At 40.2% G+C, this 26957-nt stretch overlaps 2 protein-coding genes across 3 annotated transcripts; one reads left to right on the forward strand and one right to left on the reverse strand.

Annotated features, from left to right (window-relative positions):
* Positions 1 to 745: 745 nt before the first annotated feature.
* Positions 746 to 1228, reverse strand: RB195_005677 (uncharacterized protein; the record flags this gene model as incomplete). The annotated part of the gene is made up of 2 exons (XM_064178323.1): positions 746 to 865; positions 1133 to 1228. 2 exons carry the CDS (start codon positions 1226 to 1228, stop codon positions 746 to 748), a joined length of 216 nt encoding a protein of 71 aa, XP_064035382.1.
* Positions 1229 to 7994: 6766 nt separating this feature from the next.
* Positions 7995 to 26957, forward strand: RB195_005678 (uncharacterized protein; the record flags this gene model as incomplete). 2 transcript variants are annotated; one of them, XM_064178324.1, is made up of 10 exons in its annotated part: positions 7995 to 8075; positions 9758 to 9837; positions 14289 to 14367; positions 22194 to 22343; positions 23338 to 23451; positions 24804 to 24968; positions 26036 to 26137; positions 26510 to 26603; positions 26666 to 26814; positions 26886 to 26957. In XM_064178324.1, the coding sequence occupies 10 exons, from the start codon at positions 7995 to 7997 to the stop codon at positions 26955 to 26957; spliced, it is 1086 nt and encodes a 361-aa protein (XP_064035383.1). The 2 variants fall into 2 exon arrangements, with proteins under 2 accessions (XP_064035383.1, XP_013299759.1); XM_013444305.2 differs by lacking the exons at positions 7995 to 8075; positions 9758 to 9837; positions 14289 to 14367; positions 22194 to 22343 and having other exon boundaries at positions 23341 to 23451.

Consider the following 26957-nt stretch of genomic DNA (forward strand, 5'->3'; position numbering starts at 1 on the left):
TTCAACTGAAAGTGTGTTTGATTTTCCTCCGTACATTAAGAGCGGTTTAACGTCGATTTTGTGTTTTTCAATCTCATTGTGAGATCTTTTTTTGCGATTCGTGATAGAAACTGTCTTTACTGCAACCTGGATTAATCGTCAGCCTATAGCCCTAGTCCGATTGAAAAGTACATAAGCACCGGGAAGTTTTTAAGTTAGCGCAGAGCGTCGATTAAAGGCATCACTCCACGAATATGGGGGAGGGTGACCGGATTTCTGGTGGACTATTCGTATACGGGATCGTAGATTATTGAGAAGAGGGTGATTCCGTTCGTTTCTTCCTAATTGCCGTAGAAAACGGCCCGGAAGGTACGGCTTCGAGCGTTCCGGCGCACTATTTTCTGCAACGAGTTCGATATAAGTGGGCTATTCCTTTACTTCGATCGGAGGCCTATTCCCATTCATAGAGACCTCTTTGTGTGTTTTGAGCTCCACAGACGAAATGTTAACGTTGCATCCATTAACGCAGCCTTGATTTTGAAAGATAAGCTGGATTTTTACAATAACACTTTTTTAATGGGTATTATTGCTGAGTTAATATTTGTTATGGTCACTATTGAGTTTAAGGAAATAGTGGATGAGCATTAACCGTATGTCGTGTGCCAGTGGAAGACGTCGGATAATGCGGTCTTATCTTCTAGAAAGTTGAGAGACGGCGTTGTCAGCACGGAATGTGAGCAGGACTCCGCAGTCAGTAGCTTAGATCTCAGCATGCAACCACAAACACCAATTGTTGAATGAACGGCTCCCGATCACGTTGACGATTGAAGCCGTTTTCCGTTGTGGCAGCTGTAGCGCGATCGGTAAGATGTTGCTTCTTCTGTGGCTGCACGACCGATCCAAATTTTGAGTCCGCCTCAATGCCACGCAAGCCTTTCAGACCTATGGTGATCGACAGATTGGTGCCAGACTCGTGTGGGAGGATAAAAACACGGATTTGATTAATCGGCTAGCCTCTGCAAATCATTGTAAGGCTGCACCAACCTCCAGAAACCTCAAACTGTTTTCAAATGAGTCGATCGCGTAAGCGAATCCCCTCAGGGATTGATGAATGCCGTGCACTTTATCCTTCATGAACTTTATCCTTTTTTACCTTCATCACCTTGATTATAAGAAGTGGAGTATTTGATTCATCCTGTACAGCAGGAAATGCCATCACTTGCAGATACACGAATTGCGATATTCCCATTAGAAGCGATTCTGATGACGATTTCTTATTTTCTTCGACAACTGTTTTTTTATTTATCCTGTGTCATCAGCTATATTAGATTGTGGAATACCGCTACTTTGAAATGTCACCAAATTCCCACCTGTGAATGAATCGAGCAATAATTTTATCACCGTTGGTTTTATCGTTTGGTCGTAGATAGTTTTATCGTTGGTTCTTCATTTTTCCTTGCTGAGGATCTTTCTTATCAGCGCGTAACACGCATTCAAATAAATGTCCAGTCCGGTGAAATTTCCGGATTAAATGGGGGACAGTTCGAATTGCTTGAACATAGCGGCACATAATTAGTCTCCACAGTTTGATGTAAGGTGGAGGATTTTCTTTATTCAACTTATGATTGTGTTTTAAGTGAATTTGACTGTGGAGGTGAAGAAACTCGGCTTTTGATTTCATTCTCTGGAATGATGAGGGAGTAAAGTCTAAGCAAAGCCAACGGATGACGTTATAAAACGTCTCCTAATAAGGAGTAGAAAGAAGAAAAGCAAAAATCTATTGATGAATTCATCCACAGATGGCGATCGATTGACCAGTGACCGTATCAACCCACTTCCTGAGTATCATAAGAGAAATGACTATCCCGAATCAATGAAAATTTTAAACATCGCCTCCTCTCCCAAAGAATGGAGTTTATAGCAGCTTCTAAAATAAGTGCCAGAGCAAAACCCAGGCGCTTATATTAAATTGTATTCGTGCGGCTTGGTTAACTATGTAGGTTGAAGTGAGGGAAAATTTCACGACTTGCAAAAGTGATAGCTCCGAATTCCCACGTGCTTTGAACTTCCGAACCCTTCTTCCGGCAGTCTTCGTATTTCGTGCTAAGTTTTTGAAAGACCATTTTTAGGACCAGTTTTTGTATGAGTGTGATTGTTACAGCTAGTACCTGCCTCATCGCGGCTTACTCACTACTCAGGAGCCGCACTTCTGACCGGAACTCTTCATTTGTCAAGAGGTTTCCTTCTAACGGAGTTTTGAGTGCAAATTGAGCTCAAATGCAAAGGAATATCACTATTCCTAAGGCTAACCACATTTTTATATTTATTGCGGCTATACATGGGATAGTTGGAGCCGACCCGCTTCACTTTGCACAGTTGGAGAAAGAACCGCCTTCACATTCTGACGGCTGGCGAAGGGATCCTCTCCCCTGGGCTGCACCCGAAGAACTACACTCCATTCACCGGAGGAGGGTCCGGCTCCTTCCTATCGCATCTATGACTCTGGCTGCGCTCAGGGCCTCGAGAACTAAGCGAAAACATTTTTTTAGTGACTGGTAATTTAAAAGAGGACAAAGCGTAATCAAAATTAGCCAAAATTTTTTAAAAATTTTCACTGTAAATCGTAGCGAGGAAAGTATTATCATCTCAACTGGATTATCCCCAGCTCCATTAGTTTGAACTGCTTTCAGTCAAAAAGTCCAAAAAGTCGCGGAATTTATTCGCTTTGTGGAAATACTACTGACAGTAATCGCATCTTTCCACACAGTTTTTCTCCATCGATCCAGACATGCATAAGTTGTTCTCTAAACATTTGGAAATTGCGGGAACAATTTCGAGAAAATATGAACCTGCTTGGCGAGGGTCTATTCAGTGAAGGCGATCAGGCTTTGTTGAGCCGAGGAATGGCGACCGCATAGAAGACAATGTTGAGATGTCCGCTGAGATGGGTTGCCCAAGCACACACGTTGCTTCTTCCATACGGCCTCACAAAACGCGGTTGGTTATTTGAATTAACAGGTACTTTCAGTTATTGCTAGGAAACGAAACGATATTATGATTTTAGACTACTTCTGAATATTAGGAAGCGATAACTGCGCACACTCCTAAATAGGAAAGGCGTTGTATTTTAATTGTATATTAATCATGAGAAACATCCGAAGTCCTGTTCCTCCCAAATATATTTGTCCCAGTGTTGCTACCCACCTTTAGTGAGTCAAGCATTTATCTTTGCTATGTTGGACCGCTGTTATGCACTTCAGCCTAAAATTTTCAATTCTAAGTCGTCTGCAAAACTTCCGTCATTATTTTGTAGGGCGTATGTTTTATTAACACTGAAAATATCAAAAAGTTTAGTAAATCAGAATATTGCAAGGTAACTAGCAGTGAGTAGGCTCAAAAAATGGCGGACAGTGACAGATGACCTAGATGGTTTCTCACATATTCATTCTTGTCCTCCTCGCACATCTTTGTCGGGTCGGCGACAAAACAATTAATTTATGGTTTTTGGGCTCTTTTGCTACTCGTTGCGTGCTGTTGCGACGGAGTCGCTCATTACCCATGTACCTTCTCCTGCCCCTGGAAGGCAACTCTGAATGTTTATTATCTTCCCTATTATTATAATATATATTTTGACATGTGTGTAAAAACGTATTGAGCTACTAAAGGAACACTAATGTGGGCTATGTGTAGTGTCGGTGGTTCAAAGCTCACCTACGGTTCGTATACCGGCCACGCGGGTGATTGTTGCTTTTCTGCGAATACACAGTTAAAATAATACTTTATGATGACAACAAATAAAATATATACACATAGAATAGATATTGTACGCTTACTATTGAATAGCATGATTGAAGCGACTACCGCAATTGCATAGCCCGAACGTATTTCACAGGCCCTGAGCGATTTTGGTGCAGATTACCCGACCACTTCTGGCTCTCATACTTTATACTGTACGCGGATTTCTGTAAATAAAAATCCGATGTGCTGATGTCTAAAGAATAACATTATGGAATGTACTGTAATCTTGCCTGACCATTTATTGATTGGCACCTCGATGCTACACCATGTCTTCACCCGCTTGCCACCGAGGGATTGTGGCTACAGCACGGCTTAACCTATTGTGCTGTGAAGCAATTGAATCCCTTCCTCGTGATACGGTGTTTCCCAGCACTTGCTAGGCACACGCGCACTGAGTTCAAAAGCATTCGACAAGACACAACACCATTGCATTTACACTAGTCGAATACGAAAGTAGATAGGTGGAAAGTAAAACAAAAGTAAAACGAGCAAAGTACGGAAAAAACAACGCTTGGGACATTCTATTGCCTTGGCTCACGTGGGCGGAGCTTCGCGGCAGAAGGCAGTGTTTCATTCCTCTGAAGTCTCGCAAATTTATGATTTAACAGCACTTTGAACGGAAAATTTCAATACCCCTTAACTTCTCTCTTAAGTGTTCAAGAGCTTCTTATCGCTAAGAACATGGTTTTCTTGTGGTATTTGTTTTCCAGAACCTTCTTAGGTTTTAGATTTAGAATTAAAAACATATAGGACTCAAAACATATTTTCCTGAGCAGAAAAATTGTGACCGCATTATGATTGCACTGATAGTTGGTATTTTATTAGATTATTTACTTGGCCGTTTTTATTTTTAATTTCTTAGTTCTATTACGATGCTGGGGTGGGTGTAGTGTAGCGGTTAGAGGTTCCGCTGCACGATCGGTCGGAGATTCGAACCCACCGCAGTGCTCACAAAGTCCTTCATCCCTCCGCGGTCGATAAATTGGTTCCAGACTTGTTTGGGAGGATAAAAACACTGACTTGACCCATCGGCTAGCCACCGCAGGTCATTGTATGGGCCAGTTACACGTTCGTAAGCGTCAAACGATTCTGAATTGAAGTGAACGTGGGGACGTATTCCAAGCGGATTGATTAACGCCTGATTGATTAGCGACAGACACTTTATCCTTTATCCTTAACCAAGAACTTCTGTGAGCTATCCTTCATTATGAAAAAAATAATCTTTTCTTCAAAAAATCCAATTCTTAATTGCTTTTGATCGAGCGCAACACTTCACTTTTACATTTGTCTTGTCTGGCATACTCTGCGTACTTGCACTTTCCTTGTACACGAGCTAGTTACGCATGAATACTTTCCCCCTGAGGTTTCCTGTCCGGATTCGGGCATTACCGGGGTATGCATTTTGGATTCTAGAACGAGCTGAAGAACATAGTTCACCGAATCATCATATTAGTTGATTGAACTATTCCGTGCTCTACTACTATTTGTATCAACCCCTGTATAGTAGCTATTAAGCCAAATTCGTGTGTAAGGATCTTAACTTTTAAAACAACTTTGTGCTTGTCGATTAAAGGATAAGGTATACGGTGTTTGGCGTTAATCAATCCGCTTGGGATGCACCCCCACGTTCACTTCAATTCAGAATGGTTTGAGGTTTACGAACGTGTAACTGGCCTATACAATGATTTGCGGGGCCAGCCGATGTCCCGAATCAGTGTTTTTATCCTCCCAGACAACTCTACCCCGGAGGAGTGAAAGGCTTGGTGAGCAGTGGGGTGGATTCGAACCATCGATCGATCGTGTAGACAAAACCTCCTCCCGATTTCCGTACAGCTACATCCGCCCATACGTTATACTACCATGACTTTATAATTTTCGATTATTTGAAAAAATCCAACGTTTTTCTTGAAATACAGCTAATCACAAGCATTAAAGTAAAGGATAAAGGATAAAGTTTCTGGCGTTAATCAATCCTATCGCCCCACTTCACATTATCTTTGGTTTAGAACGTGTATCTGGCCTCAGACTTGTGGTGATGTAGTCAGTTTTATCCTCCGACAAGTCTGGTACCAATTTATCGACCCCGGAAAAATGAATTGAAAGTTTTCTGTAAGGGAACCCTAACTACCCCGCATTAAAGTATAATTTACAAAAATAATAAAGTTTTCTGTAATGCACTAATTGTTGGTAGTATAGGAAGGAGGCAAAAATTAGAAGTGGATCCAGGGCCAAAGGGTCAGACGAGTTGATAGGTTCACTCCAACTTGGTAAACGAATTTTTACCAAATTGTAAAATATATAATTTTTTAAGTATAAGTTTAACTGGACTAACTACGTCCAATCAAGACCTTTTCTAAGGAAACACAGGTTGCAGTCTTTGGAATCTACTTTCTCTATAGTTATGTAGTTTGAAAGAAGTGAATTTGTTGAAAATGTTTTGGTTTCAAATATTTTATTGATTCGTACCTTCCTACCTTTCCTTTCCGATCATCTTTCCCATTCAGATATTATTGATTTTTTGATTGCCATGTACTTCTTTTCTAAGCAACTTTCTATCAGGAATTTTGTTTTTAATTGTTGATTTTGTGTAGTTTGAAGTAACTTTCGGGACAAATTTCATTGCTTTGATAATTGCAATCAATGTTTTTTTTTTATCTCAAGCGTTCCTTTATATATATTTATTTGTTACTTATCTTATATACTTATATATTAATTTTATCTATTCGTCAGATTTTGTTTCTCGTCACATTTTTGTTCAATGCAGATTTTTTTGCATTTTCTTTTTATTGTTTTTTCTTCGAAAATGGTTTGTACAACACTCTAACATTCGTCTAACATGACAAAAAAAAAAAAAAACCTCTTCTTTAACTAACTGTTAACTGACTATTTAAACTTTCATTGAGTATTTTTTCTCTTTTTCTTTTTCTGTAAGATATCGACGCTTCTTTTTTGGAAATTTCCCTTTTTTGAATCTTAGAACAAAGTAATTATGTCAACGAGGAAGTTGACATAATTACTTTGTAGGGAAGCAGCTCAACAACGAAGTCCCATTAGTTCGTAGTCTGACACAATTCATAATGAGAAAAACATCCACATTCTCGCTTCAGTGAGCATTTTCCGATTCAAGGATTTGAATTTTCCATAGTCTCGATTGCGATATCCACGTGAACATTTGTATAAGAGCCAAATTTGTGGACTTCTGGCACACCGCTCTGCCCGTAGACGATGACGCTCCTTAGAACTAGGGTTGCCCTCTCTTGGATATACGTCTTCCATGTGTTCTTATCTCGGTCGTTGGTCTGAATGATCAGCTAAGACTACTATACTCGTCACCTGAGGTCACCTCGAAGTTCTGGTCATTATTCATGCATTTAAATGTTAATAATTTTTTTTTATTGATTTTACCCCCGAAGATCACTCTCATGGATCGACGATTAATCTTTGTCTCATGTGTATTTTGTCGACTTACAAAATGAGAAGTAAATGTTGGTTTTTCTTCAGATAAAAAATATGTAGGTTGTGGTTAATTATATATTATTTGGTGGAATATATTTGAAAGTTAAATTTTTCTATTAGGAAATCATTGGATGTAATGAACGACAATTATTTTTTTCGGAGTTCAGATTTTCTTCAGATTTTTTCCGCCTTTCTTTGTTTTGGAACTGGAATACTTGGGAGGAGAACTTTCTGTTTTCCTACACTTCTCATTTCTTCACAAAGTGCAAACGAACCCTGTGAAATAATTGCAGTTTAGTCGTATTACTACAAGAATTCTCTACAAAGTCTGAAAATTTGTTGCAACGAACCCCACCTTCTAATTCTCATCCTCTTAGTGTCGGGGCATCGCCAAAATCTCTAACTCCCTGGAGAGTACACATACACACGGAGTTACGGATGAGAACAGTGAAATATGGCTGGGCGTCGGCCTTTACGCTTCTCCTCGTTGTTTTTTAGTGGTCGATGCTGTAGCAAACGAGAATTTTTAATTATCTTAAGCGTTTGCAGCTTAAAACTCTGGAAATTCTCAATGTTTGCCTCCATTTCCTGAATATTTTTCTACACGTTTGATGAGGTTCACTTGGAGTTGCTGAGTTGATTCGTAGATATGATTTAAAGGAAGAAGATTCAATGATAATGATTCATAAGTTGGACCGTATTTTCTGTGACTCTGGCTGTAGAGTAAGTAAGTTATTAGGATAGACCTCAATCAAAGGATAATGGATAAAGTCCACGGCTATGATGAACACCTGTGGGAATGCCCCTACGCGTTCGACTTCAATTCAGAATCTTTTATGAAGGTCTGTGCAACTTTACAATGACTTGCAGGGACGAGCCATTGTGTCAGGTCTGCGTTTTTGTCCTCCCAGATTCGTCTGTTACCAAGTCATCGACTTCGAAAGAATGAAAAATTATGCAGTCATAGCCGACCCTCGTACCTGCTGCGCTACCCCCGCCACAGACTTCAGTTATTGCTAAATTTTTTGCACCGACCAATAATATCATTTTAGAAGTCATAAAAATTTGAAAAGCTGCTGCTGTGCCAAGCAGTTTATAGGTATGCACACAATTTCCTAACCGCTTTTACAACGAAGCACCAACGGCGTTCTTTCAGCAAATTTTCTAGGATACATAGTTGTGGCCGCATGAGACACCGGTGACCCATCTTTTCTAGAACATTCAAAGAAGTACATCCTACTCATGACCAGCGTGCGTACAAGAAGAACACTATCCAAGAATCCTGGGCGTCTCTAATTTTTTCAAACCATGAAAGTGTTTTGCATTGAACGCATGTGGAGTTAGATCCTATCAAGGTGCTGCTTAAATTTTATTGCTCTCGATTTTCATTAGTGAAGAATGTTATCTAGAAGCTAGATAATGTGAAAATCTCTGAAATTGCCTTGTAACTCATAACGATTGGTTAGAATCCTCCAAAAAATTCACCTCATTTACCCTGAAGCTACTGAATCTTCAAAAGAAATTTCCGGAGAAGAAAGATTCTCGCTTCCTTTCCATTTTCTCAGAATTTTTTATTCCCTTTACTTTCTCTTCGTAGCACTACTCGTATACTTCTGCTAGTGTATGTTTTCCCGGATATTTCCATCAAGAGTTAATGAACAACTTTTTGATGTTTCTGCCATTAATGGCGGTTGAATGTTGAGTGAGATACCACGACGTCAGCAGTGTCGGTAACTATCTAAAAAAAAGTCTTCTGGGTAATTTCATCTTCATTCTATCGTCTTCTTTCATCCGCTTATGCTGTACTAAAAGCACTTTCATGTGTTAGCGCAAGAAAATTGGTGGATCACGATACGCAGCGCCATGCGAAAATCGCTCGCCACGCCCACTTTCACTGGTCGCAGGAAGCGGAATGAATGTTTACGTCTTTGTGGATCTTTTTGATCTAATCGTGCACTGCTTTTGTTTATGGCAGTGGCTAGAAATGCATGTGCTTTTGGGAGAAATTTAACGGAGTAAATTTCATCTCCCTCTTAGTAATAATAATGCTTACGAATAAATAATTGATAATAAATAAACAAATAGGGCCAACCTTTAAATCCTCAGTTGTAAAGGGTGCCATAAAACCAGTAACACAATAAATTCGGAGAAGTTGTGATGTGTACTGAGGAATTTTAGGAGGGAAGTAGTGAATTAATGTGTGCGAGAAAGCTCGTAAACTAAATAAATAAACAATATTCTTGTCATTGTGCAAAGTGGTTTTTTCTCTGCTCATATATTTTATGCTCCCTTCCCCTTATAATAGTGGTTTTATTTAGGAAAGTCCGGTGGTCCTCCTTTTTTCCGAACTTTGTTTTTCAACAAAGAAGAAATTATCATTTTCTTATCCTGACATTGCAACCTTCCATAGCAAACAGATTTATATTTCTTTCTTTCCTCATCCAGCACTGAGGCGGGTGATATCGTTGTTCAAGACCGCGGTAGTGAGTTTTAAAGGAGAAAACTGAAGGTTTTCTTTTTTCAGAATCGACGGCAATCGTACCAGCAAAAAGCCGATACATTTCCTGTGGTTCCCCCAGATTTAGACAACGATTGGCTTGAAAAGTAAGAGAATTTCTTTTTGATTATTATTATTGGGAAGTATACGAATTTTAAAAAGTAAAAACCATGTAATGGTTACAAAATCCGTACAAGTGCATTGTATGTATCTAAGAATATGTATATTCTATCTATCTCTTCATCTAAGATTTTCAAGATGATTTTCGCGTATTTTTTTGGATTGGAGGAAATAATTTTTCCTTCAAACGTGGTCGCCAAACTCATTGAGATTGTGTTGTTATTATCATTCATTTTTTTCCATTGCAAAACTTTCGACGCTAAGTTTCCTGATAGTAAACAGATGCCATTTTGAAGGCGGTACGTAGTCGCAATTTTCATTCTTTCCTTCGGGATTTTCATTCTGCATTCTTTAGGAGTAACGGTTTTCCATGAAAGAAAAGCTGAAAAAACCTTCTTCGCATCGTATCTCTATATCTACGGTGTTAGTCAGTAAGTTCACAATGATGCACTATGGGTTCTCTTGGAATCCGTAGTTGACGTCCACCCGTCTGAAAAAAATCACCTTGAAATACTAATCATTCTGAGATTTTTGGAATCGATTGCAAGTTTATGAACCTTTGAACTCTCTGAATTTTCATAATCAATTTTCTTATTCGAGTGATTCATTCAGCCTCTTTTGTCTCCAAATTATCATTCTCATTTAATAGATAGCAATTGGATCACCACCACATTTTCATTTTTGGGAACGATTTCAGATACACCTTGGAGAGGATCTTTGAGTGGCTGCTCTCCGAGAAGAAATTTCAGAAATTGACGGCTAATCCAAACCCCTGAGCTATTTCCGATAATGTAATAGCTGGGAAAAATTTGTGAAACAAAATGAAGTGTATTGCGATGTGGGCACGTGTAAAGAGGGCCCAGCGGATTTTCGAGCACACCCCGATCATGCCTCCGCAGAGCAGTTAGCGATGGTGTGTATCCAGAAGAGATTCGCCTTCGTTGCTACCTAAATAGATGGCTCTGCTTGCCTTCCGCTAACGATATGCTGCATCAACGACTAGGACGTAACTTAGGGGCTACCGATTTGTTTTCGAGAATCAGACCATACAGTGGAATTTTGTGATGTGAGTCGATCTGAAATTTTTAGTCGTATCGGTAGCAAAGAAAAATCCTCGCGTGAAATGTGAGAGAAAAATGCATCTAATAACTTCAAATACGTTTTTGTATGTTTTGGTTGAAAACGTGGGACATATTCAAGCTTTCAAAAGTGACGGTAATGGGGATTATCGTTATCCTACAAGTCCCAAGCTTTTCTGTAGCCCAATTTATTTCCGGGCAGAGGGACTTTTTGTATCTCTTGCGTTTCGAAAGAAAAAGAGTTTATTTGATAAGATTTCTAGACTTCCTGCAGGTAATATCCAGACAATCTCCTCCCTTCCTTCCAATTAGAACATTACACAAAATGACATTTACTTTTAACTACCCTGCTCTTTAATTTAGTCGGTAATTTCGACAGCTCACACAATTCTCCTTTACATGTTTCCTTATAACTGTGTAGTTCTTTGCGTCTTTAAGGCAAGGACACCATCTAAGTGTCCGCGTTTTCATGAACGAATGGAGCGTGACGTTGTCGAGGTAAGCTCTGGTTTCTCCCGTCATGTCCACTGGACACGAATCGTCTCGGAGGCATTCGCGGAGAATCCGCGGGGACCTTCTTCACCGTTCTCCACTGCAATGTTCCTTGCAACGTCAGCGGCAGTTCGACTGTAATTTCATTTGTCCTCTGGGAGAATTTTTATTCTCATCGCTGCTCGGGACAAGACATAAAATCTCACTCTGCATCCACTTACATTACATTAATTTTTCTTTTCAAATTCGTTCCATTACATTCACATCGATTTACATTCATGGATTTGATTTTCTATTACCTGAAGTTAAAATATTTAAAAATATAGTAAACAACTCTCTTTTTTTGCACATCATGATTTTCAAAGTGACATTTCACGAAAACTTTAGAGTTCGTACTGAAAAAAATGAGCTTACGATAGTATTAGCTGTGCGCGTTGACTGCGAGTTCCGCCCAGAGGTGATCGAATTTCCGCGGGATTACAAAGGCTGCTTTCGTGGCTACTATTATTACTACTGTTAATACTTTACACGCTATTTCCATTTCGTGGGCATACTGTAGGGAATGAGCGGAATGATGTCCCTAGCAGTTGCGCTCGCAGCTGAAACCTGAATCTTTGCTGCAAGAGCATAAATGTGAATGTGAAAGAATTTTTGTAACGTCACGAAGTGGTTCCACTCCACTGATGACTCCACTAAAATGAAGACGAGTCGACGAGGTCCATGAAAAACTTCAGAAATATTTCAGAGCGAGAACATTTTTGATGTTGTGAGAGAAATCCTTAACCGTCCTTCACCTCTCATGCGATCAGAGAGTTATCAGAGAATCGCACAAGATTCCGAGAAGTTCAAGAAAACTTTTTACTTTAACAAGAAAAGAAAAACAGAAAACTTTTTTCCTTTTTTAAACCCGTTTATAGGTTTTAAAAGGCATCGAGTTCTGGTTCTTGAAAAACCCAGTAGCACGAACCGATAACCCATCGGTTTCTTCGAATAAATATCTAGTATTAGCTAAATCGTTAGAAGTTTTAAGAGAAAGTATAACGAAGATGACGAAGACCGCTTTGGATCGAAACAGGTTCAAAACACATAGATACTATTTCCCATCAAATTAATTGCAGCATTTATCTTCTAAAAAAATATTTTATTCCGCACATGAATAGCGTGGGACCCACGATTCTTTAGAACGGATTTAAAATTGCGCATTTTTGTAGGCAATATCTATTCATTTCACCAGTTGTTCTCCAGTTTCAAATATTAAAACGAGGCAAAGCCATCACCCCACGAATCTGGGGTGGTGCGGGTTTCAGCTGGGTTATTCCCGTACGGGGTCGTAGATTATGGGGAGGAGGGTGATTCCGTCCATTTCTTCCTAATTTCCGTAGAAAATGGACCGGAAGACGCGGCTTCGAGTGTTCCGGGGCGCTATTTTCTACAACGAGTTCGGTTGGAGCGCGCCAGCCTTGTGCGGCGCCGCATTTTCCGGGCCGTTTTTTTACGCCACTTAGGAAGAAATAGACGGAATCACGTTCCTCTCCATAATCTACGACCCCGTGCAGGAACTCTCCACCTGAAATCCGCACCACCCCAGATTCGTGAAGTGATGATTTTTAAGAAGAATGCGATATCAATGGGCAGCTGATATCGCCGGGAGTCGACAAATCCACATCCAGTCCTTTTTTGACGTTGAATCAGAGGTTTTTTTTTCGCAAATTTTCCCTCAAAATCTCTTGCAGAGGAGTATTTTCATTAGAATATAACCATAAAGCTTATTGGTTTCTATGATAAGAAATGTTTCATAAATGTACCGAAAATGAATACGTTAAGTAGTATGGGTCAACCGAGACATCCAAGAAATACAATGATAAACACTTTAGGAAGATCGATAATGATTCAAAAGAGAGAGAGAGAGAAAATTATCCTTAATTTTAGCTAAAGAGACAGGAAAATGAAAGTTAGTGGTCCTTTTTGTAACGTAAGAGGGGGAAAAATTTAAAATTTCTAGTAACACAGCGCCTTGAGCTAAGGAGCTAAGGACTCGTAATCCTAGACTCAAATTCAAGGAAACTTCCAAAGAGTGGTGCCAGGTTGGTTTCCTTTTGCACCTTAATTGTACATCCGGTGATAAGATTCCAATTATGTGGGGATCAGAAGTTTTCTCAATCGTGAGTGCTGCCCCTTTGCAGACCCACAATTTAGTTGTTGGGGATTCTTCCACCACCAGCGGGGCTTTACGCGTCATCACACAGACTCACAAAGTATTATTAGCCCGTATGCGCGCCTGAAGCAAAGTCGAATTAATCCTGAATTGTTTCCGTGAAATAAACTGCAAGTCGTCGGTATCCATGCAAGAGTAAGTGTTTAATGTTCATTCAATTTCATAGAAAAGAAAGAAAGAAAGAAGTTCGTAAAAGTCGAACTATAGTTTTGCAATCGAAGTTGAAACGGTTTTGAACGACACGATATTCGACTCATTCGAAAATTAATCATTCGTCCGTGAGTGCTCTATACCTCCATAAATGTGGAAATTGCGTCCATATCTCCAAAAGATTATTTTACACTTTACACAATGCCGAGTGAGAATAAATTGTTAACGAAACATTTACTGTGATTATTATAACCCTTTGGCTAGAAATCCTCCAATGCACCTCTGTGTCAGGAGCGTGGGAATAAAGAGTAGACGCTTCACGTTTTCACATGGCTGGTTGCTAAGAATCGAGATTTTTCTGTGGATGTTTCTTTAGAGGATTTCCTTCTTGGGACCTCTATTAAACGGGAAAGTATGGGTTGGAGCCGGAACCAAATTTGACTCAAGTTTCGCTTTTCTCTCTTCCTGAATATATAATCTGCGGAGCATTTCTCATTTTCAGCTCGACATCAAGAGCCACTCCACGATCCACTCCACGTCCTAGTCGAAGCCCAAGACAGATTCGATTTCAGATACCAGAGGTGAGCAAAAATAAATGTGAAATGTCATTTTTCTTTGCTTTTATTATTGCATTTATAAATTCCCGTTTTGATCTTTTGCTATCCTTCTCTGTGCCTCCTCCTTTCTTTTTCCTTTTTCTTTTTTTTTATCTTCACTGTCGTCCCATCTCGATCTTTGTACAAACAAAATTCACTACGTGAATACCTTTCTAAAATGTACGACTAAAATCGTTACCAGTTTTTTTCCAGTCCCAATCATTTTATTTATTTCCCCTTCAAGATGAAACAAATGATTGTTTCAATGAGTTTCAAATTTCTTAAGTCTCCTTCAATCGTATCTTTAAATATAAATATTTAATAAAATATAAATAAAACATGAACTGAGACATTTACAACCAAGAAGTTTAACCAACCAGTTTTTTTCAGTTTCTTAACCAAAAAATCCATCACATAATGCGCATCTGTCTTAGAAGTGTGAGGAAAAAAGGAGTAGAAAGAAAAGCAAGATCGAGAGGTCTTTTAATCACTTCTTTTACCTTGAAAGTAGAGTAGTTGTAGTAATTAAATTGCAAAAAAAAACCTTTTCACAGTAACGTTTCTAAGACTCAAAAAAAATCTGTGAAAATAATTGATAAACTTAGTTTCTCTAAAACTTTAATGGATAAATTATTGAATAGTTCAGATTTGTACGACATGATCTGAAGTTTTCCTCCTTAGCTTTTTTCAGTTTCTTTCTTCTAAGTCTGCCTTTAGCTGTGATTAGAGTCACTGGAAGTGCTGCAGAGTCTGGAAGAGCTATCGTTTAGTGTTTGTTTTGGCAATTTTCGCATTTTATCGGTACTTCCGCAGGTCACTGAGATTCCTCACCGCGCATGACAGCTCATCTCATTTTTTTCTTGGCATACAATTGGAATTAGCGCATAAGTTGTGGGATGACTATAAAATTCCATTATCGCTCTGTTTGGGTTGCCTAGGTGATCACACCTTCAAATAGACTAGCCGTAAACAGATTTACTGACATGGATGTACCGCCGAACCTTCTCGGTTCCTTCCCATCCTCACCCGCCCCTCGTCCTATCCTTCTTCGAGACGAGACAATTTAGCCAACTACAGAGCACACAGGTTAATGCGGTTCACCAGACCGATGAGTCGTAACTTTGTTTTTTCTGCGGCCATTAAGCTTCGGTCATTCATGAATAGTCGATGAACTGCTCCACTTTTCAGCACTGACATGTTTTCAAATTGTCTGCTAGTGCACATAAGTGCGTGCAAACCAGTCCAAATTCGTCTATCGTATAGATTCTGCACTACACAATTTGATCACTTGTAATGAATATAGAGGAGTTGATAGTTTGATCACACAATTTCGAAGTTCCCGCCAGGGATACGGTACCGAGCTGAGAGTTTGATCCATGCTTTGCACCCTTTCAGTTTAATCCGAGATATCTCTGGTCTTTGATCCTCCCCGCGAACTCGCGTCGTGCTCACAAATTAGTGTTTCATATGTGGCAGGATTTGATGCTAAAGGTATAGTTCCATGAAAAGGATTCTTCTCGTCTTTTTTTTTACATATTTTAGATACTTGGATTTCGTACTGATTCAAAAGAAACATGCAAAAGAATAATATGCCTCAATTATAGTAGAAAAAAATCTTCACGATGGGCTCTTTTCTCTTCTGGAATGATTCAACATTTCTTTTGCTACATCGCAGAGACCAGTAAATGGGAAATTTCTCCGTTAGGATACAAACTCTCGTAATTTCGAAATATAATCCGTTTCACGGATACGCATAGAAGGTCCCACGATGGAATGAGAGTACCCCTAGTGAATATAGTCAAGTGCGAATTATTAATTTCGACGTGGCATGTGTTCAGGCATCGTTCTGGTCGTGAAACTCCCTTTTTGTCCAACCTAATCTTCTATTTCATTATTCTATTCTGTTTTAGTTGTCCTGAATGATGAATTAGCACTTTTTTCTGGCTCATTCGTGGCATTGGCTCTTCAGAAGGAGAACTTGGACAAATTTCCTTCAAGATCCTGGTAAGGCCAATGCCATGCATGTAAAATATTTTATTTCCCATACTACATATTTGATGCATCTGCTGGAGGAAGGGGGAAAAGAAATTGATCTCCCGTCACTACAAGCACAGTCATTAAATTAAATAAATCAGTTAAATGACCGAAATAAATAGCTAGTCAAACCAAATCAATTGATGAGAGGTACAAAGCCCTATGTTTTTCCACGTTTTCGAGTTCACTTTCGCCAGCTGCTGAGGTCAGATTTATTTCGGAACTAGAGCTGTTTCGAGTCAAGAGTGTTATGCCACAATAGGCGAAATCCCTGGTTTTGTGCCATTATGAACTTGTGCTTTGCAGAATTTGGACAGGCTGATGATGCTCTGCTCCTGAAAGTTACCGTAAACTAGCTATATCATGCAAATTAGGTGGAGATGAAGCTATTCAGAGTCGTTCTAAAAAGAAAGGCGCTTCGCTCATGTCTGGCACATCCCACGTGTCACAACAGATTTGTAACTGCCGCAAGATTTCCTGAACAACAACTCAGTATTTTTTGCAAACGATAAGTAAAGGTCTAAAAACACTTCTTATTCTGTTTTCAGCTAAATTATCAAAGAAGGTGGCTGCAACGGCAGCCCCGCTGAAAGTCAGCTCTGAATGTTGATTGACACATTATTGATCGACAGTCCTGACGGCTGACGGTCGTTATGCAGTGATGAGTAAGGGACAAAACATGTAGCGGAGACGGCTCTTCAAGATGCTCATGAATCGAATTATTGAGCAGGTTGCCATTGAATTAGTTGTGTTTCATACCTTCATACAAAGTAGCAAGCACTGCTGACGAGAAAATAGCTGGAAAATTCCTGGCTTCTATGAGAGGATAGAGAGCATATCTAACAAATCGACCGCTCAGGGCACCTTTCTGTAGCGAGGGCAATGTTTTTTTCTACAGATCCTCGAGAGTATTTCGCTTTTATTTCGTGTACGAAAGTAGTTGCAGAAAGCAGTGCCGTTCTCATATATGTCAGCTTCATTTTTTTCTTTGGATATCAAAATTCATCCTCATTCTAAACATCCGACGGTATAAGTTTGCCCTTCAAGTGGCAGGTGATCGTTGGCATTGGGATGGCTACATCATTAGCTAAAATAGAAATATTTTCAGAAAAATTATTCGCTTTTAATTTCACGAGGAAGTAGCGCTGCTTTTCTAGCTCCTGCTTTTCGGCGCTTGTTTCCTCTTGCTTTCTTTTCTTTCTTTCTTTTTGCTATTTCTAATATTCTGGACCACTCTAGTAGTGATGCTTTCGTGAAAATTTCCGTACTTCTTCCTTACTCGACTAACTCATCTCTTTTTATCAACGTAACAAGAAATTATCTTACAAGAACACTGGAAGAGGTTGATGAAAGCCTCTGAAAAGGTTGTTAATCGAGGAAAATATGAGCAATATTTTTAATTAATGAATTCGTAAATTGATTCTGTGAGTGTCTTCTTCAAATAAATGTCTCCGCTCCTCCTCCCTAACGAAGACACATTCGTGTTTATTCAACTTGCTCGTTGCTATGTGGGACGCGTTGTTTTGTTGTTTTATTGATATATAGGAAGATAAACAACCGCTGAGCCGCGAATGTAAAAGAAGCGATTAAATCGCGAGTTGTGTCGTCCCCAGCACTCCTCGAGAACGGAGTGTCTCGCGTTTGTTGCCGCTGCTCCTGCATCCCTCCCGCTCGGATCCGATTACTGTTAGAGAAACGTCAGCGTTGCTCCGGAAAACGTATAATTTCCGGTCCTCGCCTTTTTTTACCAGAATGAGCAGCTAAGTAGTTTGTTTTGCTGGTTAACTGAAGCATGTGCAGTAAATCGTGGACGCTCAGATCTTCCCAAGAAAACTTGAAGTTCTTTCTTCGACAGTTCTTGAATCGACAGAATTTCACTGTACTCGTCAAAAACAAAAGAAAAGGAGAAAACCGCCAGGAAAACCAACACGAAAATTTTTAACTATTCGCGCGGTAGGCATAAAACGTGCCATCAATTTTTGTTGCTCATTTGCAACAGATTTTATGATTTCTCCGCCATTAAGCATTTATTCAAGTCGCCCCCAATTTTCTCTCCTCGTCCGTAGCATCTGGTGGATTATCCAACTGAGATTGACAGGTTGGGTTTTTCCAGTTGGTTCCTGGGGAGTATGATGGGCCGGGAGTTCTCGATTCCCTCGTTGTGTTTTCGTGAAATTCTGTTTTTTTGCAGAAAAGCAAGTTTCTTGATGTTGAACTCCGTTTTTCTTTCAACTGCTTCTTTTCGACTTTTAAGCCTTTTTTTGTTGTATCCGTTTTTTTTTAATGCAAGCTGAATAGACATCTAACCGCTTCTCTTTGGTTTTTTCTATAAAATAAATAATTTACGTTACTTAGGCACGCTAATCCTGATTTTGTTTATGATTGGATTTAATCAAGTCGTACTCAAGTTTTGAGGAATATTTTTCTTACAACAGAGAACTGATTCTCTAGAAAATATCTAGAGAATTTCAAAAAGTACTCAAGGTAAAAAAAAATTGCATCGAATATTTTTAAAATTTGTGTCTGATTCTGCCTCCCGCCCCAACACCAAGTCCGCATTTTTTTCATATGTACTAATAATTTTTTCCCATTCAAAGAGAAGGATCCCGAAGGTTTATATGTAGTGAAAAGGAAGAGAAGAGTACATTAGATGACAAGATGAGGAAGAAGAAAAACGTTGTCTTCCTCTCCACTAGAGTTGGAGGAAGTAAGAAAAATTATCAATGAAGATGTATATCTGAGTTCTCTCCCTTATTTTAGCTTTCTTTCTTCATTTTTCCAGTCTTTTCTCAAAGACAAACAGATGTTCCCTTCTCAGGTTTTTTTTAGAAGTGAATTCTATTTCACCAATAGCGAAGAGTCTTATGTGTTGTCCCGAATCCAGTCGAACAAAGGAAATTCAACATGGCAATTTTCCCAGCAAGACGGGCACGTCGGAGGTGCATAAATCGCCTCAGCATCTGCTGTTTTTCGACGCCGATGTGCGATTGTTCCCTTTGTTCTGCGGGAGGTTTTTTGATAGGTTGATCTCTGTGATTTTGTGTTTTTCCGTCACTCATTCCTTCTCGTCTGTTGTCAATCAGCAGCAGCGTTTCAACGAGTTCCTTGTTACCGAACAAAAAAACATTTCCTAACACTTTGGAGCGGTCCTTTGGATTTCTAAAGTTTTCGCAGGAAATTATTATGCTTTTCAATTTTCTTATTTATCTATCTGTTTTGAAAAAAAAGCATAGATCTGTGACTTGGGATACGTAAGCACCTTTATGAAGTGAAACGTAAAGGAAGGTACACTGTACTTTTCGTTGATCCTCTTCTCTTCCTCCTTGTATTTCTACTTCTTCCCGCCTTTCTTTCCTCAAATGACGTCGTTCAAGAGTCCACGGATTCACTTCGCAAAGCCCACCTCTTCGCAGTTACGGAGTCTTCGAACAAACTTGCCTACGAAGGTCGTGTTCGCTAAGTCACGCGCTATCTTTCCGTTTTTCCACTAAACACAACTCAGACCCTCCCTCTTGAAAACAAGGGTTTTACCTTATTTTTTGTTAGAAGCTACGAAAGCTCAAGCTACTTCTGCTCAAGAAGATCAGCTTGGTTCACATATCCCTGCATCAATGTTTTGCGAAATTAAAAAAAAAAATTCTGAGAACTCCTATACCTAGGAAACCACATATTTCCTTTTTGTTCTTAACTTGTCGTGCTCCTATTCCTTCTTCTTTTTATTCCTCACTCTCTCTTCCTCTTTCCCTTCTGAATGGTGAACCGCAAAGGGATTTATATTACCAGATTGCAGCAAAACTCTTTTCAAATAAATCAGTTTCACAAGCAAAACTGTGATTTATATTATGTTTATCTTTTTCTTGGTCGCTCCTTCGTTTCATTCTTCTGGAGTTTCGCGAATTCATGATTTAAAGGGAGCACACCACAAATCTGAGGTGGTGCGGACTTCAGGTGGAGTATCCGTATACGGGTTCGTAGATTATGAAGACCGGGGTAGTTCCGCTCATCTCTCCCTGCATCACTGCAAACAGCCGCCTCCAGAATGCTGTTTTGTACGACGCCATCTACTGCAACGCTCCACCTCTTGCGCCGCCTCCGTCCTGCGATTCGTCAAAAACCAATTCGGACTTCCCGTGATAGGCAGTAAGGGAGCTACGCGTGCAAGGGGTGGAGCGTTACAATAGATGTAGTTGTACAAAACGGTATTTTGGAGGCGGCTGTTTGCAGTGATGCAGAGAGAGATGAGCGGAACCACCCCCGTCTCCATAATCTACGACCCGGTTGCGGATACTCCACCTGCAGTCCGTACCACCCCAGATTCGTGGTATGCTGCCTTTAATCCCGCCTTGAACTAAACATTTCAATCCTGTTTAATTTCTCTCTTAAATCTATAAGAGCTTCTTATCGCTGAGAACATGGTTTTCTTGTGATATTCGTATTCTGGAATCTTCTAAGGTATTTAGATTTGGAACTAAAAATATATGGGAACCGAACCATATTTTCCTGAAAAGAAAAATTGTGACCGCACTGTGATCTCACTGATAGTTGGTATTTCATTAAATTACTCACTTATTTTTTAATTTCTTACTCCTATTACGAAGCTGATTTTGGATTACAAATTATTTATGTTTTCAAGCGTATTGTAAGCGTATACATAGCTGATTTCTTATGATTTGAATTAACGCTGAAATATTTTCATCGGAAGGTATTCTTTCTGAAAGATTCTCTTCTGTCCTGTTGAAAACCCTTAACATATTTTGAAAACCTTTTATATGTTAAAACCTAAGCACCTCAAAAGGTGAAGTTATAAAATGCGCATTAGCATTGTATAGCTCCACATTTTAATGCCTTCACACTGAGAAAATGATCTCTTAAACTTCTCCCTCTTTACCCCTCATTCCCTCCGCACCCTCACACACGCATACACGGAGCGCGCCATTTTCGCTACGCATGCTTTTCTAGTTGATTTTGAGGGTATCACTGTCACTAGCTCTTCCCAAAATAACATCGAGTCGACAGGATTCGCGTTTTTTCTTATGCGTTGAAACTTATTACTCATCGTCACCTCAATAAAATACCGTCAAGGTATGGAGAAACATTAAAGCTTATCTCTACCCATCTATTCATTACCTTTTAGTTTGGCTTCTTTTGGAATACAATTTATTAATTTTCTCCTATTGCTCCTTTATCCTTTATATAAGATAAAAATTCATGAATTTTGGTGAAATGTTAACTACAGCTTCCGAAACCAACTACAGTAAGTCAGGGTTATAACTCATCCGTCAGTGAAAACTTCAAGGTTTTTGTATGGTTTTCAGGTAAGAAATCAACTTAAGATGTTGTCGATAGGCGTGATCGTCGTACCGTTGAGTGAAGTACAAATCCTCCTAACGGTGTGGATGCATTGCTTTGTATTTAATAGGTATCGACTGTGGGAGGATCTCGAGAGAAGCGATGCAACAAACAAAAGTCTCCTCGTATACATTTCTTTCTTTCTCCAGTATTCTCCGATCTCTCGCCCGGATTTTTATTTTCCTCCTTCCAAACAATCCTTTCCACCTATGTGCCATGTTTTCTTCTCCTGTTGTTCTTCCTTATCTCTTTTTCATTTGATAATTTTCTGGATTAACGCTGAGCATCAGTCATAACATCTACGTAAGTCAAAACAGTGGAATTCTCTCGTGATTTCTTCTCCTCTAATCCAGGTACTCAGATCAAATCAGATCTTCATCCGTGATAGTCTAAAGCTGTTTCCAATCACCTACGTATTTCCACTGCAGATTCAAATTTCACTCGATTCGACCAGCGGTTCAACACCGACGCTTCACTCAAACCCACATACCGAGATTGAGTGGTCACCAGCACGGGTTGGCAGCATGGATACGGTAATGCATAAGGCGCTCATGCATCCGCAGTTCGCACAACGTCAGGTTCGTTGTGCATTTTGTCGGATTCACGACATCAAGGAGCAGGTGCTGCTTGACGTGTTTTTCACATCGTGGCAGAAAGTAACGTGAATGGACCAAGATGTGATTTTAAGGAGTGAACGAGAATGCTGAAAAACACGGAAATCTTCAAAAATTCAACCATACGCTGTGTTTCCGGAGGTTTCAAGACGAAAACGTTGTTTAGACATTGTGCAACGCATTTTTGGAGAATTAACGAACGCATTATTTCGGTTGAGTACTTGGTGGAATTGCTTCAATAAGATCACCTTTGAACTTTCCTCAGTTGAGTCGAGCTTTTGCCCCGCTGCGAACTAAATATTTTCGCTGCACTCGTGCAATCTCTGCCGGTGGTGATGTATTCATTCCACTCAAAAGTTCTAATGGAAACAAGAAAAAACTGAGCTAGAGCTATATTTTCTGAAAAGGAGCTATGTTTTCTGCGTCTAATATAAAACAGCATCTTTCCGTGTGCAAATGTAAACATATTGTGGTAGCTTTGTATCAAAACGTGAGCGCAAGCGAAAATGCTTCCTCTTTTTTTAATAGATGTTCCTCTTAACCCTGTAAGCTTTCCAACATGATTATGTAGCTCGGACCGCCGGGAAATCTTAGCTATTAGAAACCGTGTTCGAATTTCAAGTTAGTGTCGTTAGCAAAATCCAGAAGATCAGAACCTCTGGAGGGTATCACTATTTTGACGTTGTGCAAGACTCACAACGAAAGCGGAGTTCGGGTAAGAGATTGCGGAACGCAGAGTGGTTCCGCTCATCTTTTCCTAAACGGCGTGGGAACCGCTTCAGTTCCTACGAGGTCAACTAAAGACTGTGACTATCTTTTTCCCCTAAATACATATGTAATGGCGCAGTGACACATTGCACCACCATGTCGAATTCTTGTGTCTAGCTGGAATCTGTGGACAATTGTAGCTGAATTCACAACACCAAGCACCATGATTCGCTCTTAACAACCATTCCAGTCGATGTCCTTCGATGACGGTGACGACTTGTCCTCATCGTCGTCTCGGAGAAACTCGTCCAGCGAGAAGGCACGTCAAAATCTTCTCGCGCAACGGCGTCAAAGTAATATACAGGTCAGCCATTTTCATGTCTATTTTCCGAGCTTTGTCCGCTAAAGAGAGCAGGATATTCGTCCTGTGGCTAAAAACGATGACCCTGAGTGGTCCCTTCATTTCTGTTCATTAAACACAAAATATCCTGTTACCATTCGTCTAGAAACACACAAGTACAGTGAAAGGTTTGAAGGTATAAGTTGGGAACCACACGTAACTTCGCCCCATTCACTGTTCTTTCCGGCGCAGCGCAACCGCCCTGGTGCACCTCCGCTGCTCTGCGTTGCGGCTGGCTCCACTCTCAACCAGAGGGTCAGGGTACTCAGACGAATCTGGGATGGTGCGGGTTTGCCTATACGGGATCGTAGATTATGGGGAGAAGGGTGATTCCGTCTATTTCTTCCTAATTGCCGCAAAAAATGCCCGGAAGATGCGGCGCGGGCACAGGGCTGTGGCGCTCCAAACGTTCTCGTTGTGGAAAATAGCGCCCCGGAACGCTCGAAACCGCATCTTCCGGGCCGTCTTTTACGGCAGCTAGAAAGAAATAAACGGAATCGCCTTCCTCCCCATAATCTACGATCCCCTATAGGAATAACCCAGCTGAAACCCGCACCACCCCAGATTCGTGGGGTGATGCCTTTACGGGAGAACTCCTTCGAGACGGTAGAGAATCTATGGCACTGCATTAATCCCTTGGACCTTGCTCCCAGGCCGAAAAGGTTGTCGAATCTCTTAGAGTCAAAACTCGGTCCTTCGCAGACAAAGTGTAGCACTAGACTGAACGAACTGGAAAAGTCTGCCCCGAAAGAGAGCGAACTCCTCCGTGGAGGGTTTCCGCGTGATCTCACATGACCGGCGCGCGCGTGACTGCCCAGAACAATTCAAATTTGAACTCATAAAGTGGACAACACAAGAGTGATGAAACGGGTAGCACCAGTGACAGCATGCAACAAATAGATACAGAATGCGCGTTGGAAAGCGTCTGACGTTGGGACATGTCCCAGTTTGGATTCAGTTGCATGCATAATTTTCTAGCTACAGCTAGGACAGTGGCAACTTTACTCATCACTATTTATTCCTTGTTCTTTCTACCTCCTCAGACACGTTCAACTGCAATCTAAACCACTAGGGAGAAGTTAATGTTAATAATCCTTTCCTTCTCTAATTAACTGTATGGGCCAACACGCGTTCCAAAATCTCAACGATTACGATTTGCAGAAAAACGCGTTGGGGCATCCTAGATGGATTAACACGCCGGTGGCTTTATCCTTTTCTATCCTTTTTATCTTTTCCTTAGCCCCTAACAACGATAGGATTGAGTTATGAAAGTCGTGGGGAACTCCCCTGTGCTTTACTTATCCCCTTGATTTCAGGTAGTGCAAGGAATGTCCGGTCGTCGAACGTCCACAACGTTAATTCCGCTTACACCAGCTCAAATTCATCTGATTCGTGCCTTATGGCGACAAATCTATACTAGTAAGGGACCGACGGTGGTTGGGACGAGTATCTACCATCGATTATGCTTCAAGTGGCCACAGGTTAGAAGAGTTTGTGGATTTCGAAGAGCTCGCATTTCTGAGTGTACCCGCAGATTCGTTTATGAGTTCAGCGAGCAGAGGATGTTTCAGGTTCAAACCTCTTATCCTAATATTTCTCTAAAATAAAGTAATAGATAAATTAATGAGAATTGTGTGGAAGGGAAAAGGGATGGGCCCTCTCAAAATGTTACTCTTTGGATTCATTTGCAGTCTGGCTGATTTCCTGTAGTTTCGCTTCAAGCCGAACAGAAAGCTCTAATTCAACGACGCACGCTTTTACATTTTACACCCAACCTCTCTCGTTTCCTTCATCATTTTCAACAGCGGAGAGAATTTCCATAATGAAATCGTGTGTCATATTTTCACTGCTAATTTTTTGCGACCGACAATTTTCGTCGTTTATCCATTAGAATTAATTGATTTTATTTAATTAAAATTAACTATTTTGGATTGAAAACCATTTATTTTTTTTTTTGAAATTTGCACTTTTACCGATCATTTTTTTTCTTGATGTCCAAAGGAAATTCCATCCATAGCACAACATCGGATCTAAGTATGACTGCGCTGTCGGCTGATGCTTCGTGACCGATTGCGAGCGAATCCCTGAAGACACCTAGTTTTGCTCGCTTGGCAGTCAACTGCTACTATCCACGACTCCTTTTAACGACTATTGAATAAGAAAAAAAGAAAATGTCTTGAACTACTCGATGCGTCTTTTTGCAAAAAGAAGATCTCTTTGCAAAAAGACACTTCAAGTTCTAAAATTTGCCAGAGAAAGAAGAAATCAAGCAAAAATCAAAAAAATCTTGTGACAAACCCATGCACATTACGTCAGAAGCCTTTCATTTCTTGTACATTGTAGTGATCCGTGGAATATTTTGAAACCTACGCCACCGCCGCACGGAATTTATGGTATTTCTGTTTTCTTTTGGAAGGGGTGGGGCTAAAATGACGATATCAGTGTGGAAAGCGTATTATCTTCAAAAAAAAGTGTCCACTGCAGAATCATTACAACCAGCACGAATTCTACTTTGAATCTACTCTACACCAGAACGATTCGTCTTCAGGTAAAGGAACAAATTCGACGAGTGCCTCTTCCGCCCAAGTTCCAAAATCATGATAGTTTTGTGAAGGCACATTCTAAAGCTATCGGTGAACTCATTGATCAGGTATTTCATTCTTTTTTTCATTACTTTAACAAGTCACTTTTAAAAGAATTCTGGAGATTATTCAACGTATCAGTGTGAACATTTCAAAATTGATTAGAAATTGCAAGGATTTGTAGTGGGATGATTTGAGGAAACTGAGCGCGGCCACGCTCATATTCGTGATCTAACCCTCGAGTTCTATCTTTGCCCAGAGAGATTCCAATTTCTTGTTTTGTTGATTTCTATTTCGTGATATTCTGCCTTTGAGAGAATGAATCCGAAGGGAAACAAAGAAAATACTGTCGTCTGAATTCGTCACCAAAAATGGGGTCTAAATTTTTTCGTAGCGATCACTATAAACGCGAAACAATTTAATCGTATTCATTCATGTAGATTGTCGAAAATCTTGACAACCTGGATAACATGACCGACGAGTTGATTCGCATAGGAAGATCACACGCAAAATTATTGCGAGGAGAGCTTACCGGTTAGTTTCAAACGTGGTGTACACTCCCTTGCTACCAGGCCAGAATGCGCGTGATTTCCCAGGAAAACTCTGGAATGTGGTAGCAGAAACGTTCATCGATTGTACGCTGGAATGGGGCGATCGCAGATGCCGATCCGAGACTGTGAGAAAAGCGTGGGCGCTGATTGTCGCGTTTGTTATTGAGAAGATTAAACTTGGTCATCATGAACAGGTTCGTCATCTACGGCGAGAAGTTGGGCGCTTAGAGTTCATTTAAAACTAAGAAGTTTGTTTTCTTTCCAGAGAAAACTTATGCTCACCACGCGTCAGTCGCTGCCAGCCATGCAAATCCCGTTCCAGTCGATGAAAATTTGA

The sequence above is a fragment of the Necator americanus genome, chromosome I (assembly GCF_031761385.1).
Source record: "Necator americanus strain Aroian chromosome I, whole genome shotgun sequence".
Classification (NCBI taxonomy): domain Eukaryota; kingdom Metazoa; phylum Nematoda; class Chromadorea; order Rhabditida; family Ancylostomatidae; genus Necator; species Necator americanus.